The following is a 16,613-nucleotide window of genomic DNA, read 5'->3' on the forward strand; positions in this document are numbered from 1 at the left end:
GGAGCTCACTTCCCCCTGAAATCAGACTGAATCCCTCAACTGTTTTCTTCAAGAAAGAAGTTAAAACATTACTCATGAACAAATGTATGTCCTAGATCCTAGGATCGCCTCTCCCCGTACCTTTCCTGACTTGTCAGTTACTCTAATGACTACTGCTTGTTGTCTCTGTTTTGATGATTATTTTTCTTATGGTTATTTTGGTTGTACCTGTTTGTATCTATACTTTGTGCTGATCTCTCCCATATCTTGGGAGCCATATATTTTTCCTTATGCCTCTGCTCTCCGTACATGTTTAAAGTGCAAGGGTCATGTTCGCGTTATATAAAACTTTTAAAATAAGTAAATAAAATATTGTAGCAGCACTAAGTATTCTACAAAATGCAGTTTGTGAATAGGCCCCTAGATCTTTAGTTTTTAGAGGGTTTGACAGGATTGACTCTCTAGTAATGGGAGAGAATTGCAAATGTCCCACTTTTTACTCCATACTCCCTGAACCACAGAATGAAAATGCTGATTGTCACACACTTAGGCCCTTATGATTGCCCATGTGGTTAATCCAGAAGGACAGACTGAGCTGCTAATCTGATATCTAGCAATCACTTCTGACCCATTATGAAACACAGGCTTGTAAGTACGTGGAAAACCAGCAGGAACATTGTTTGCAACGGTCATTATTGCTTGTGGTGCCATCACCTATATCACCAGAAGTTTGATAATAATAATGATATCACACTTCATGCTGTACTAATGTTTCAATGCCTGGCAATATGTTGTCGTTTCTCTATAGTGCAGAGTTGAAAAACTATCCTCTAGCCTCGTTACCGGATATTGGTATGCTCCACACCACTGTCCTGCTCTCAAAGCGTTTGCAGATTACTTGTGTCAAAGGGAGTAGAAAATTGGATTTTAAGGTGGGAATGGAGAAGGAATAGGTCAAAATTAGCAGGTTTGTAGGGCAAGAGGGACTCTCAAAGGGAAAAAATCCCCATGTAGAAGTGAAGAGTGTACACTTGCTATGCTTCTGTTTGCATAAATGTCTAGGACAGTTGTGGCCGGCTGCTGGCTTTCCTGTTCTCTACTAGTTAAAGGCAAGTAGTGATCTAATATTGAGGGCTAATGCAACATGAATATTAATAATCACCATAGTTTTAATTACCATGAAGCATTGTACTTGTTCCTTGCCCCAGGCTCACCGCGGAGCTGCTGCGCCTCCTCTGTGCGGAGCACCAGGTGAAGCAGCAGGTGAAGGTCTATGAAGGCGTGCCCGTCCTGCTCAGCTTGCTGCATTCGGACCATCTCAAGCTGCTCTGGAGCGTGGTGTGGATTCTGGTGCTGATCTGTGAAGACCCCGAGATCAGCGTGGAGATCCGGATCTGGGGCGGCATCAAACAGCTTCTTCATTTACTAGAGGGGTGAGTTGTGGGACCTGCATTCCAGTATTTGGTACGAAGCGGTGTATATCATGAAGACCGGAGCCGCACCAGATTTGTAGGATGTTCACATGAGATACATTTACGTACAATTAATATTCGTGAACTATATGCATGGTTGGCAGTTGTCCAGCATGACTTGAAATCTCAAGGTTTAAAACTGGATACCCCTGGAACATAAGAGATAGCACAATAGTTTCAAATTTTATGTGGAGAAAAGTATATTTTTAGAAATTCTAAAATATTTTATATTTTTACATTGATCATAAGTTGTAGATCCTGCTGGGCATGCTGTTTAAATACCAGGGCTCTACACACAAGCCAAACACATACACTCTCAGCAAACCAGCATATCAACCATTTAGAACATTTAAAATTAGTTGATGCACACACATTAGTAAATAACAAGCAGCAAAGTCATAATCGGCTAATGATGCCTCCTAACTTAACAACAACCAGCCTAAGCCAAGCTACAGAGAACTGTACACTCCAGTAGAACCAAAAATAAAAGTATTTTGGTTTAAACATCCATACACGTAACACATTGCACATATCCAAGATGAGAAGTACTTCTTAGCCAACATCTAATCTGATATAACCATACGCAATATATTAGTTCATTCTGCTCTTGATGGCTACTGTCTAAATGGTTCATTAACAGACAATACAAAACAAGACCAAACACAATGTCCACTGACCATCTTGACTCTGGTCAACAACAACCACATAACAATAATGGGTTTTAAGACTGCAAAAGTGCAATGTGAGCTGAACTGTGCAAATGTGTTATAAAATTACTAGTGATATGAAATCTGAATAGCATTCTAGAAAGTCCCCTTTAACACCCCAGTAAATATGATAATGGGATTTTGAGGGATTCTACTGTAATCATTATTTCTTTGAGACTAGCAAACTATTTAATTTATTTTAAATAATGAATATTTTCTGGTTTTAGAGACCACCTGTGAGATCATTGTGGCTAGACTGCTGATAGATTTGTTTTGTACTTCTGACTATATTCTGTGATTTATTTGTCGATTTAGTGATTTCTGCTGTGATGCTACTTCAAGGTTCAAGGAATGCACACCCTACGCTTATGTTTAGGAGGTTGGGCAGATGCAAGCTCCATTGTGTATATACAGCTATTTCATACAGTGTTGGGGCCAAGCTCAACTTGAAACACATCTTCCTTGGGAAGTCAACATAAGTCTGTGTTTCGCAAAGAATCACTAACTTTTCAGAGGACTTAGGTGCGCTTCGTTTTTTCTGATCATTACTCCCATTCATTTAGAGGACATAGCCCATTGATTCCAAAATCCACACCTCATATGACCCCATCCTACTCTTTGACAGTTGTATGTAATATGTAACATGCTACTCCGTGTGATAAGAGCAGCAAGACATTAATTGTCATTCTTTGTGGATCTAATTTGGCTTCTTGCACTCCACTTTACCTCGCCATGCCACGATTTCTCTTGTCCATGTTTACATGCTGTTTACCTATTAGCATAATCATGGCCCAGTGCATTTTCTCTTATGGGAGAAACAATTTCCTTGTAACCAAAGGTCTGATTACCTACCTTCATTGTCCACTAATGAATACAATTTTGGCCTGCGGATGATCTCCTGACAAAAATGTAAAGTTTGGAGCTTAGGGCAGGGCTCACAGGCATTCATGTTTTCCAAGTATGAGAGTGGGGCATCTCAAGGAAAATGTGTGCTGCCTCCTTCATATGGTGTCTAAAAGTCCAGGAAGGATGAACACAAAGTTTGAAAGCCAGTCATGTACCCCTGACCTACAAAAACTGTATTAGGTTTGTGTTTTCATTATAGAACAAAATAGATTAATGAATACCTTAAAATTACATACTCTAATTCTTGGGTAGTCATTCCATGCTTCCCTTGCCAGTCAGACTACCAAAGAAATGTTTTAACACTGTGTTACATGTGGGGCAGAATATTTATCTGGAAGACCTCTGAGGGCAAAATAACATTGTACTTAAAAGATGTGAAAGACTCAGATAGTCTGAGTTGTTTGTGCCCATTACCAAGATGCTTCGATAAGAACCAAGACAGATTCCCATTATGAAGGGAGTAACTAACTTCAAGGCAGCCTGTGTCTCAGAACACCATCAGAATATGGGTCAGTTCGCCCAAACAAAATGTAGCTAGGGAGCCTTGGAAGGATTACAGGTGAGCTACCACATGCTCCGCAGACAGCAGGATATGGAGAGGACATCTCAGCTGAGAGGAATAGCAGAGCACGATGCAGGCAGTCATTCTGACCCACACTATTAGCCACAGCTCTTAGCCACTGGGCTGGTGTCCCAGCTTCAACCAGAGCAATGATTTCTGGAGGAGACCTCCTCGCTTGCATTGTCTAGTGGCTCAGTCACTAACATATAGTCAGCTGTCAAATTTAAACAAACTGGATGGCAAGATAGCATTTGTTATTGCACAACCAGTGTGCATTTGTAAGATTAAATAATTCAGTTGAAACGATGTTGGATGCCTTACAGCCATTTAACTCTTCATATAATCTGTAACTATGTTTCTCCCTTTGTGAAAGGTATTTTCAATTAGGGTAGCAGTTGTAGAAATGAAATCTCTGAAGAGGAGTCACTGTGTTGTGCAGTGATAATGACAATGCTCCCTCTTAGAAGTCTATGGTTTTTTCCATCATAATATACACATCTAATAACATTCCATAATAATATGTATAGTTTATTCTCTAGTTCGCACCAACTCTAGAGTTAAATTGAACCTAACATATTGCCAAAGCACACAATGTTCACTTAGTCACAATGAATTCATCTTGCACTTACCAAGTTCTAACAGGATATAAATCTAACCTAATGTGACAAATAATACACACAAATTTGATTTTGTTATTATGAACTAAACAAATAAACGCTAATATTCAGTATTGTTTTGAGAAATTGTAAGTGCATCCAGTGTTTCAGTAATGTGTGGAGGTAATCATTTGCTATGAGTTTGTCAGTCTCTCTCCTCACCTGGGAAGAATTCTGGGCCACTCCTGTTTTTATCATAAAACTGCTTAACCTCAGTGATTTTTTAGGGTATTCCTTTATGTACTGCTCTCTTTAGGTTCCACCACAGCCTTTTTAGTTGGGTTGAGATCTGGACTTTGCCATGCCAATTCCAAAACCATGATTCCTTTCCTTAATACTGGTGTGTTTTGAATAACAACCGTGTTGGATGATTCTCTCTTGGTTAAGCTTTAGCTTTTTAGCAAATGCTCTTAGGTTTTCTTGTAAAATGCGCTGCTTTTCACAAATTCCTGCTAGCCGAGTCTGTTACCCTGCAGCAAAACAAATGGCAAATCCAGCACCTCAGTTGGATAGCTTCACACCAGGAGCCTGTAAATCACCATACTCGAAACCGAACAATGCAAAACTCAGAAAGCCATGAGACATGCTCTCTCCATCCTTGCTCCCAGTATCAGGAACATCCCCATCTGCTTCACATCTGCCCAAACCCTGCACCAATGCAGAAAGGAGTTGCAGACCTACCTCTTAAGAGACAAACATCTCCATATACTAGGATTTGCCACCAAGGCTCATCCTGCTTCGCTGTAAACAATCCTTATGATATCTCCGGACTCCCACTTTTGCTCATTGCTCTGTTGCACCCTAGTGACGTCAATGCAAACTCATATATCCTATCCCAAGTACTTCCAGGTTTACACTTCATACTAGATACACTATACAATATTTGTTTTGCAATATGTAATTAATAAGTAGCATCATCGATGAAAAGGGTTGATTTATGGTAGCTGCAGCAATGAATGTTTGTTATGATTAAGACAGTTATTGTTTATTATCGATTAAGGTACTTATTGATTCTAACCTATACTGTACAGTTGCAAAACACTAAGGGCCAGATGTAGGTAATCCCCGATTACCGATTCTTAAATACCGAATCATACTGATTCGGTATTTAAGAACTGGCAATCAAGATGTAGGTATTATTACCGATTCAATTACCGAATCGGTAAGATTCGGTAATTACCGAATCGGTATTTACCTATTCGGTAATTGACATTGATTTCTATGGGCCTTGAGGTCCATAGGAATCAATGTCAATTACCAAATCGGTAAATACCGATTCGGTAAAATTACCGAATTTACAAGGGGGACAGGGTGTCACTTTGACACCCTGTTGCACCCCTGATTCTGGCTTGTGTGCAATGTGACACACATACATGCCCACATGGCACCGGTGTCCATGCACAGATGTGCATGTACACAGAAATTAATTATTTACCACCAAGTATTATTTGGTGGTAAATAACGAATTCCTAAGGGCCTGTGGCACTGTTTTCAGTGCAACCTACATCTGGATTTACAGAATCGGTAAATATACCGATTCGGTATTTTACCAAATCGGTAAATATACCGAATCTGTAACTTTACCGATTCTGTAAATTTAGGCCCCCTACATCTCAAACTCCAAATACCGGTCGGTAACGGCCGAAATCGGCCGTTACCGACCGGTATTTGGCGACCTACATCTGGCCCCTAGAGTTATCTTCCAGGCTTGTGGCAGAATTTGAATCAGCATCCAAGGGCTCGAATAAGAGTTGGACGGTGTGGAGGGGCGTCCCAGTATTTACATGCTTGAAATTACTGATTCTGATCAGTAATTCTTCCATTCACTGTCTAATTACAGTTATTTTTTTCAGAATAAGGACTTCCATTTAGGCTGCAGGGGAAAAGAGTTCATGTGGATTTCCATTGTGTATTGAATAATGGCTCCCATTTACCACCCGCTTGAGCATGTGCTAACTTGGGAACAGTGGGATTGCTGAAGATGAGGCATTAAAGGCGTCTTGAGTGTAATTAAGTCACAAAAGCACAATGTGTTTTTTCAGGTGTGATCAAATAGCCATTTAAAAGCTAGTACTTTAGAAAGAGCGTGTCCAGAAATTTGGAAAACAAACAGGATGTACTCAAGAAGACTGCTCCCACGGTTGAATATTTGAAAATAAAAATTATTGGATCTTCTTCTTGGATTTGAAAACAGGAGGTGCCATTTGCAGTAAGTAAATTCTGCTACAAATCACGGTGTTTGGACAAAATATTGAGTCCAAAATATCATATTGTGTCAAGGATATCAAGAACAAGAATATTGTGATGGTAAGAGTCTACGAATATGCAAGGTTTTAGTATACTTAACTCCACATATATGTACCTTGATCATATATATATATATATATATATATATATATATATATACATATATATATATTCCACAACACGTTTCTCACCCGTCGTTGCTCCACACGTTACGGGTGCTTTCTCGGCGTGTGGTGATACACGCTATTGTACTCCCAACTCTGGTTTGAAATTCTTCAATCCGCCTTTTCGAGTACACACAATAAAGCCATCCTTGGGGTTGAAATAGTTTTAAATATTTATTTTAAGCGCTTCCTGCCGCCAGTTTGACAAACGCGTTTCAGTGTTACCGCCTTCGTCAGTGTCAATCTGAAACTTTACGCATTCGAGTTTAAATAAAAAACAATTGCCGAATTCATCGACAAAGAAAGGTTCGTGCAATATTTACAAGTGAAAACATAGAAATGGAAAATGGACTTCGACTTTACATTTGCGGCGGCCATTTCTGAGTGGATACAAACAGTTATAATTTTACTGCAGTTACATTCAATTCATTCTGAATTTCAGCCATCTCATTATCCACATTGTCTAATTAATCATAGATAAAATCTCTATCGACTTAGACATGCTACCAATATCATTTTTGAATTTTGGCCAAACGTCTATCGCTTGCCTGTCGATTTTCCATTATTCCAAAGATCAAGCCCTGAATGGGCTGGGAGAAGAGCATAATACACAGCAACAGTATCCAATAATTTGCATGTTAGACAATAACTGGGAGTGCAATCCCAAATGAAAAACAGTAAATTCGGATAATTTATCCTAGAAACTAAGGCATTAGTATTCAGCGACCTAGATGAACCAACATTTCTTCCTCATTATTCAGACCCAAAGGGGCTTTTGTTTGCAGTTTAATGATATACTTGGACTCTAGTGTCCGCAGTTTCTTTATATTGTCACCTCCTCGTTCTGATTTCACTAGCTGGTCCAAGCAAAAGAAAGTGAGAAGATTACAGTTACTGCCATGTTCTTTTTCAAAGTGGCGAGCCACCGGATAAACCTGGTCCTTATTTGTAATTTCCCTTTGGTGTTCCAGGACTCTTATTTTGGCAGGCTTGATGGTGCTCCCCACGTACCGTTTCCCACACGGACATGTGAGGCAATAAACTGTGTACTCTGAATTGCAGTTAAGTAATTTTGTTATTTGATTTCTTTTCTGCATTCCAGGTACTGCGTAGGTCTTGATTTTGCTGCTGTGTTTGCACGCCTTGCATTTCATACAAGGAAAAAATCCTGTTACCACCTTTGTTTTTCTGCTTTTCGCGGTACCGCGATGGGCACGTGCTTCGCCCCCAGCTACGCGAATTTATTCGTGGGCTGGTGGGAGAAGCACGTTGCCTGGGCGGATGATAATGAACAATAGATGGAGAATATTGCCCTATGGGCCCGTTACATTGATGATTTATTCATTGTGTGGCGGGGCACGAGGAGTGAAGCGGAAAGATACATAGAACTGCTCAATGTAAATGATTTCAATCTGAAGTTTACAGGCTGTATAAGTGCAAAGGAGGTAGTATATCTAGATTTAAGGGTATACATGGAAATTGAGAAAATTGAAACATCTTTACACCGTAAGATCACCGCAGGAAATACGATCCTGCATGCCAACAGCAGTCATCCACAAAGAGTAGTCAAAAACATTCCAGTAGGAGAATTCCTGAGAATGAAAAGAAACTGCTCCACATCCTCGGAATGCAGTAAGGCCATAGCTCAGTCTAAGGAGAGATTTTAAAAAAGGGGATATTGTAAAGGGTTCCTAGAGAAAGCAGAACAAAGATGCAAAGAAACTGAAAGAGAGAACCTACTGAAAGATAAAATCACCACTGAAGATAACAATGTGAGGTTAATCAGTAACTACACAGATAAATCCCCAGAGGTCTTTAAAATCTTAAGGAAAAACTGGAAAGTGCTAAAGGCTGACAATGTAGTGGGAAAGAAACTACCAATTTATCCCATGATCACTTATAGAAGAGGAAACTCCCTGAAAGATCAATTAGTTGATAGCCATTATAATCCGAAAAGCAGAAAAACAAAGGTGGTAACAGGATTTTTTCCTTGTATGAAATGCAAGGCGTGCAAACACAGCAGCAAAATCAAGACCTACGCAGTACCTGGAATGCAGAAAAGAAATCAAATAACAAAATTACTTAACTGCAATTCAGAGTACACAGTTTATTGCCTCACATGTCCGTGTGGGAAACGGTACGTGGGGAGCACCATCAAGCCTGCCAAATTAAGAGTCCTGGAACACCAAAGGGCAATTACAAATAAGGAGCAGGTTTATCCGGTGGCTCGCCACTTTGAAAAAGAACATGGCAGTAACTGTAATCTTCTCACTTTCTTTTGCTTGGACCAGCTAGTGAAATCAGAACGAGGAGGTGACAATATAAAGAAACTGCGGACACTAGAGTCCAAGTATATCATTAAACTGCAAACAAAAGCCCCTTTGGGTCTGAATAATGAGGAAGAAATGTGGGTTCATGGAATGGAATGGATTAGGTTTTTGTATAGCGCGATAGCTACCCGCAGGCGTCCTAGCGCTCTAGCCGAATACAGAATGGTGAGGCGGGTCGAGTTTATCTATTGAAAAAAAAAAGGTTTTTAATTTTTTTCGGAAGAGCAAGATGTTAGGTTCTGAGCAGATGGAGAGTGGAAGAGAATTCCAGAGCCTTGCCGCATTTGTTGAGAACATTCTTCCTCCACTTCTTTCTCTTCTGAACCTGGGAATGATAGCTTGGAAGGCGAGGGTAGACCTCAGCTGCCTATTGGGGTGGTAGGGGGTGATCAAGATGTGATTAGGAGTTGCTCCTTTCCTCCAATAAGCACGGTGGAGGATACACATGCTTTTGAAGTTGACTCTATTTTTTACTGGCAGCCTGTGAAGGGCTCTTAGTTCGGTTTTCACCGATTGCCGGCGGGGGATGCGCAGGAGAGTACGGGCAGCGCAGTTTTGAATAACCGGCAGTTTTTTCAGGGTGGATTCGGGGGCTCCTAAGTATAAGGCATTTCCGAAGTCCTGTAGGTCGCTGAATACTAATAACTTAGTTTCTAGGATAAATTATCCGAATTTACTGTTTTTCATTTGGGATTGAACTCCCAGTTATTGTCTAACATGCAAATTATTGGATACTGTTGCTGTGTATTATGCCCTTCTCCCAACCCATTCAGGGCTTGATCTTTGGAATAATGGAAAATCGACAGGCAAGCGATAGACGTTTGGCCAAAATTCAAAAATGATATTGTTAGCATGTCTAAGTCGATAGAGATTTTATCTATGATTAATTAGACAATGTGGATAATTGACTCTAATGAGATGGCTGAAATTCAGAATTAATTGAATGTAACTGCAGTAAAATTATAACTGTTTGTATCCACTCAGAAATGGCCGCCGCAAATGTAAAGTTGAATTCCATTTTCCATTTCTATGTTTTCACTTGTAAATATTGCACGAACCTTTCTATGTCGTTGAATTCGGCAATTGTTTTTTATTTAAACTCGAATGAGTAAAGTTTCAGATTGACACTGACGAAGGCGGTAACGCTGAAACGCGTTTGTCAAACTGGCGGTAGGAAGCGCTTAAAATAAATATTTAAAACTACTTCAATCCCAAGGATGGCTTTATTGTGTGCACTCGAAAAGGCGGATTGAAGAATTTCAAACCAGTGTTGGGAATATATATATATATATATATATAAAACAAATGAATACCCTTTCAGGCATAGAGTGATGCATAAATTATGCAACAAAAGAAGCAGAGAACTCTTGGTATTTCTCAAGTTTAGGTGGGAGGCAGCTCCTGTTAGAGCACGCTCAACACCAGCGACACTCTAGATCTACCCACCTCAAATGTCTGCTTTTCTATCAAATTCTTAAAAGCATAGGATTAGCACAGTGCCATCCAGGCAAAGATAGAAAGGGACAAAGTTGTTTACCATTTCTACAGCAAAGTCTTTAAGCATGGGACTAGCACAGTGCTGTCCATGCCGAGCAGCAGAATAGCAGTACAAAAGGGTGTGGTGATGGACGGAGCATCTGAACCAATCAAACACTCACACCCCAGTCACCAGATCTGGGTTTAATCCATCACCGCTCTTTAGCCCACTCTGCCACCCAGTTCAGACATGGCCATATGCAAATCAGTCTGACCCTGTGCCTCATGGGAACAGTCCAGCCCGAAGTGCCAAGCCATGCCTTCCCTGGACCGGAAACAAGCTTCCCAGGACCGGTTTCTGGCGTTTCAGCCGTCTTCAGCCAGGCTTGCTTGAATCCAGTGGAAAAGTGAGCAAGGGACTTACGTCTGAGCATACCCTGCCACTTTGCCACTGGATTCAAGCAAGCCTGGCTGAAGACGGCTGACATGCCAGAAACCGGTCCAAGGAAGCTTGTTTCCGGTCCAGGGAAGGCATGGCTTGGCAGTTCGGGCTGGACTGTTCCCGTGAGGCACAGGGTCAGACTGATTTGCATATGGCCATGTCTGAACTGGGGTGGCAGAGTGGGCTAAAGAACGGTGATGGATTAAACCCAGATCTGTTGACTGGGTGTGAGTGTTTGATTGGTTCAGATGCTCCGTCCATCACCACCCCCTTTTGTACCGCTTTGTTCGCCATAAGTTGGCAGGGTATGCTCAGACGTGAGTCCCTTGCTCACTTTGCCACTGGATTCAAGCAAGCCTGGCTGAAGAAGGCTGAAATGCCGGAAACCGGTCTTAGGAAGCTTGTTTCCGGTCCAGGGAAGGCATGGCTTGGCAGTTTGGGCTGGACTGTTCCCATGAGGCACAGGGTCAGACTGTTTTTGCATATGGCCATGTCTGAACTGGGGTGGCAGAGTGGGCTAAAGAACGGTGATGGATTAAACCCAGATCTGTTGACTGGGTTTGAGTGTTTGATTGGTTCAGATGCTCCGTCCATCACCACCCCCTTTTGTACCGCTTTGTTCGCCATAAGTTGGCAGGGTATGCTCAGACGTGAGTCCCTTGCTCACTTTGCCACTGGATTCAAGCAAGCCTGGCTGAAGACGGCTGAAATGCCAGAAACCGGTCCTAGGAAGCTTGTTTCCGGTCCAGGGAAGGCATGGCTTGGCAGTTCAGGCTGGACTGTTCCCATGAGGCACAGGGTCAGACTGATTTGCATATGGCCATGTCTGAACTGGGTTGGCAGAGTGGGCTAAAGAACGGTGATGGATTAAACCCAGATCCGCTGACTGGGTGTGAGTGTTTGATTGGCTCAGATGCTCCGTCCATCACCACCCCCTTTTGTACCGCTTTGTTTGCCATAAGTTGGCAGGGTATGCTCAGACGTGAGTCCCTTGCTCACTTTGCCACTGGATTCAAGCAAGCCTGACTGAAGACGGCTGAAATGCCAGAAACCGGTCCCAGGAAGCTTGTTTCCGGTCCAGGGAAGGCATGGCTTAGCAGTTCGGGCTGGACTGTTCCCATGAGGCACAGGGCCAGACTGATTTGTATATGGCTATGTCTGAACTGGGGTGGCAGAGTGGCCTAAAGAATGGTGATGGATTAAACCCAGATCTGTTGACTGGGTGTGAGTGCTTGATTGGTTCAAATGCTCCGTCCATCACCACGCCCTTTTGTACCGCTTTGTTCGCCAGAAGTTGGCAGGGAATGCTAAGACGTGAGTCCCTTGCTCACTTTGCCACTGGATTAAAGCAAGCCTGGCTGAAGACGGCTGAAATGCCAGAAACCACTTCCTTGCACCTAGGTTTCTGTAAATCTATACTTACCTATTTGCACTTACCTTCTTGATATTTTCATACTCCATACTTTTGATACAATATTCTGTGCACACATAATTTTGGTCCTCAGTATTCTGTCAGCGATGCCAAATCACAGGAGCAAAGAAAGCGCACTCACTATGTGTGCACTTTAAAAAGAAGAATCAGGTGCAACGTTCACACCTGCTATTGAGCGAACACTACACTATCTCAAATGAAAGGATGAGCAATTTTCACGCATATTTTGCATCCCCATCATGATCGAAACCTTAGTAATTTTATTAAGATTCTGCTAGCTAAATTCAAGAAAGGAACCGTCTAATAAAAACATTTAAATTGGACTAGCAATAGTTATTTTTTATAATAGACTATTTACGATAATAGTGCAGCTGCTTTGGAAAAATTATTTTTGACTCTCAGATCAAAATTTTTACGTAGGTGATTATACCATTTAAAATGCCAACACATCCACAGTGTATAATGGGAAAGCATCACCTTTTTTGTGTTAAGACACTTCCACCTGATCTGGAAGCACAAATAGGTTAAATCGTTCTGCTGGAGATTTTGACTCATTGTTGATCGACAAATCCGATCTGATGCTAGCTTGCAAATGTTACAAACTACTATATTTGCCTTATGTAGGTATAATGGCTGTATTGATTAAAAAATGTGATCTCTAACAGAAGTAACAAAAAGTAGGTGGTGCCACCATTTAAACATAACAATAAATTCTTCTTACAATGTAATAAGAACATAAGCATGTACCATATTACCAAGCATTTACATCATCAATGTCTATTTGTAGGGACAGAAATTTAGTCTCCGACCGGTCATCGATTGGAACCTTGTCGAGTGCAAACGCAGCGGGGAGAATCCAACAATTGCGCTTAGCTGAGAATTTGAGCCCTCGCGAGAAACAAGAAGACACCCTGTCTCTTCAAGCAGGTAATCAGACCACAAGTCTATTTCATCCCAGAGACAGAAAATGCATTCTGTGATGCAACCAAATTTAATCTTTTGTTCCAAAGACGTCCCATGCACTTTATTGCTGCGGACCACTAATACATTGTATGCCACTGAGTTTTTTTTAAGCTGCCACATTTTACTCACTACTGATCACTGATATAGCGTACGTTGTATTGTATTGCATTATTTTAATAGCACTTACTGCCCTGTGTGTGGGGCGCTGAAGCGCTTGCCTACATGGGTGCGCTCCTGACCACAGTGTATTTTATATAGTGATTTATATTTTTCCGTTAATTATTTTGGTCTTAGGCTGTGTTTTGTGTTTTTTCATCACTGCTAAGTTACACAAATGTGGGTGATATAAGTTTTCTTGTCCCATTATTTTATTTCTGAAATCTTTATTTTTTACAATTCAAAGAGGCCCGCCTAGGTAACACAAGCAAGATGTTTTTTGTTTTTTTTAAATGTATTTATTGGCACTTTCTTAATTGCATTACAAAAACAATACTCAGCATTAGAGCACATAAGCTTTTTCATTGTTGCATCAACATTATATTCAGTTAGCAGTGGCAAACGGACAAATAGCAGTGCTATGTTCCTAGATATCACAGTGGGCCTCTTTCCTTCCTCCCCCGTCACCCCACTCTGGGAGATCATTGTGAGTCAATGAGCATGAGTCCGTAGTTTCTGAGCCACGGCTTACATATTTTCCAGAATTAGGACAGCCCCGTGCTTTATAAGTAATTTTCTCCCCCAGCATATACATATCCATACTCTTTCTCCATTCGTCCAGAAATGGACTCAGCACAGCCCACCATGCCTTAGCCAGGTTGCACTTTGCCGCCACTAATCCTAGCTGAAGTAGAGTTAAGTTTGTTCTGGGAAGGTCAATTTCCGTGGATATTCCTAACAGAACAAACAGGGGACTCAATGGAATCGACTCCTCCAAGATAGCTCCCAAAGCCTCCAACAGGCTTGCCCAGTACATTTGAATCCGTGAACAATCCCAAACCGTGTGGAAAAATGTACCCTCTGTCGTCTTACATCGCAAACAGTTGGGTGCTTCCGCCCTCCCTATACGGTGCAGTCGAGCTCGATCATAGTATGCTCTAGGTAGGTATTTGAATTCAATCAATCTAAGTCGTGACTTGATGGCCACCTGCCAGGGATGCATAAACGCCATTTCCCAATTCAGGTCCTCCATCTCTCCCAATTCTAGCTCCCATTTCGCCCTCAACTTCTGCAGGGAATCTGGCTTATTATTGATTATTGTTCTATATGTCCAGGAGACTGCCTTTTCCCCGATCTCCCTCATCAGGAGTCATCCCTCTAAAGGTGCGTATTCAGGGATGTCGCTGGTATATATGTGTTGTGCTCGCCACGCATGCGCCAGCTGTAAATACTTATAGCGTTGGGTTTGATTTATGTCATACTCAATCTGGAGATGCAAGAAAGTTACCAGCTCCTTACGATACAGTATGTCCTTAAGTTGTGAGATGCCCAGCAGATCCCATTTCCTAAAACCTCGCAGTTTCGCGATTTCTTTCAGTCGATTCCCCACCCAGAGCAGGGTTTCCCTGTTCACCCGGCCACCCAACTTCATCTGCCTTTCTGCCTTTTTCCATGCCGCTATAACGATCCGTGTAGCTGTTAGGAGCAGCGCAGAGCCCCTCCCCCCATAAATGTAGTGCGTGTATGAGCGCCCGGCAAATTGTGTGCGTTCAAGTGCGTATGTGGGGTGGTCCCTCTCCACATGTTCCCATTCATTCACAACAATTAGATGAGTTGCCCAATAATATGCCCGAATGTCAGGTAGGGAAATGCTGCCATTATATTGCTTGCATTGCAATGTCGCCAGCACTATCCTTGGCGGTCTCCCGTCCTAAAGAACTGTCTGCAGTGTGTTGTCAATTTTAGCGAACACCACATCTGGTATTAGCTGATAAGTGTTTTGCAGAACGTACAAGAATTTTGGGAGCACTATCATTTTGTATAGTGCTGCCCTGCCTAGCAACGTCAGTGGCAAGGACTTCCATCTCTCCACATCTGCGTGAAAATCCCTGAGCACCCTATAGAGATTGCGATCCAGTGCTACTGATGTGTTCATTGTGACATAAATCCCTAAGTACTTTATACCCTCCGGGGCTAACTGAAGTCGCGGGGGCAGCCATTATACCCACCACTCATGTCTATCGGATAGAGACATGATTTTACCCGGTTTATTTTATATCCTGCATGTGCGCCGTAGGTTTCACAACTATCCATAATATTAGGGAGCGTCGTTTCCGGGTTTGTGACATACCTTAATATGTCATCGGCATATAAAGAGATCCACTCGTCCAATTCCTCATTCTCTCTACACTGGAATTCTGTTATGTCCGAGTGTGCTCAGATTACACAATCGAGTAGCTCAAGCACCAGAGCAAAGATTTGAGGGGACAGGGGGCATCCCTGTTGAGTGCCCCAACCTATTGAGTATTCCTGTGACACCACCCCATTAACTCTGTTGACCTAAGAAAGGGCCAATGGACGGTGTCGAATGCCTTTTCGGCATCAAGGAACAGGATGAGATGTGGGTCCTCCCTTGTGGTCACCACCTCTAAACAATTGTGCAATCTATGAAGGTTGAGCCTCGTCGACCTCTTTGGAATAAAGCCGGACTAGTCCCGATGGCTAAGACCAGTAATTACTAACCCTGGGCAAAGCACTACGCTACGCTCGCGTATTTTGCGAAGTTTCCGCTACATCGCACTACGCGATTTGCACGTAGCACAGTGCAAACACGCGTAGCGTAGTACAGCGGTAATTTTTTGCTTGCTCACGTCATCAACCTCAAGCTGGCGACAGCGAGCAGGCAAATGACATCCCGGCAAGACTTTTTCCTCGTTCGCGATCAGCAACATCAAGTTGCCGATCGCGAGCGTGGAAAATAGACCTCCCACTGAGATTCTCAACGTGGGGAGGTCAGGTTTCTCATTGCGAGTGGTCGCGTATGCTCGCGACCGCTCACGATGAGAAACTACCAGTCTGCGTTGAGAAAGCTGTCGCTCGAGTAAAATTCTACTGGAGCAGCAGAAAACTACAGCTCGCACTGTGCAAGATGCCGTTTTCAATGAGTGCACAGTGCCGGATGCTTGTCCGCACTCTGCAATCATTGAAAACGGCATCTTGCACTGTGCGAACAGGGTACTACGCAGTTCGTGTAGTGCCTACGCGTAGCTCGCGTAGTGCGAATTGCACTTCGCGTAGCTTCACGTAGCGCTACTTCGCAAACTACGTCCAGGGTTAGTAA

General features: G+C 42.4%; 1 protein-coding gene across 3 annotated transcripts in view; it reads left to right on the plus strand.

Annotated features, from left to right (window-relative positions):
• NEK10 (NIMA related kinase 10) overlaps positions 1 to 16,613 on the plus strand; it is a 1,104,115-nt gene that overhangs the window by 321,615 nt on the left and 765,887 nt on the right. For all 3 annotated transcript variants that reach the window (XR_013601712.1, XM_078663960.1, XM_078663961.1), the window contains exons 12-13: positions 1,188 to 1,412; positions 13,161 to 13,300. Coding sequence is in view for 2 of the 3 variants with exons in the window: in XM_078663960.1 (XP_078520086.1) it covers positions 1,188 to 1,412; positions 13,161 to 13,300 (365 nt within the window). In the remaining variant the exon portion in view is untranslated. The remainder of the gene's footprint in view (positions 1 to 1,187; positions 1,413 to 13,160; positions 13,301 to 16,613) is intronic.

The sequence above is a fragment of the Lissotriton helveticus genome, chromosome 10 (assembly GCF_964261635.1).
Source record: "Lissotriton helveticus chromosome 10, aLisHel1.1, whole genome shotgun sequence".
Taxonomy (NCBI): Eukaryota; Metazoa; Chordata; class Amphibia; order Caudata; family Salamandridae; genus Lissotriton; species Lissotriton helveticus.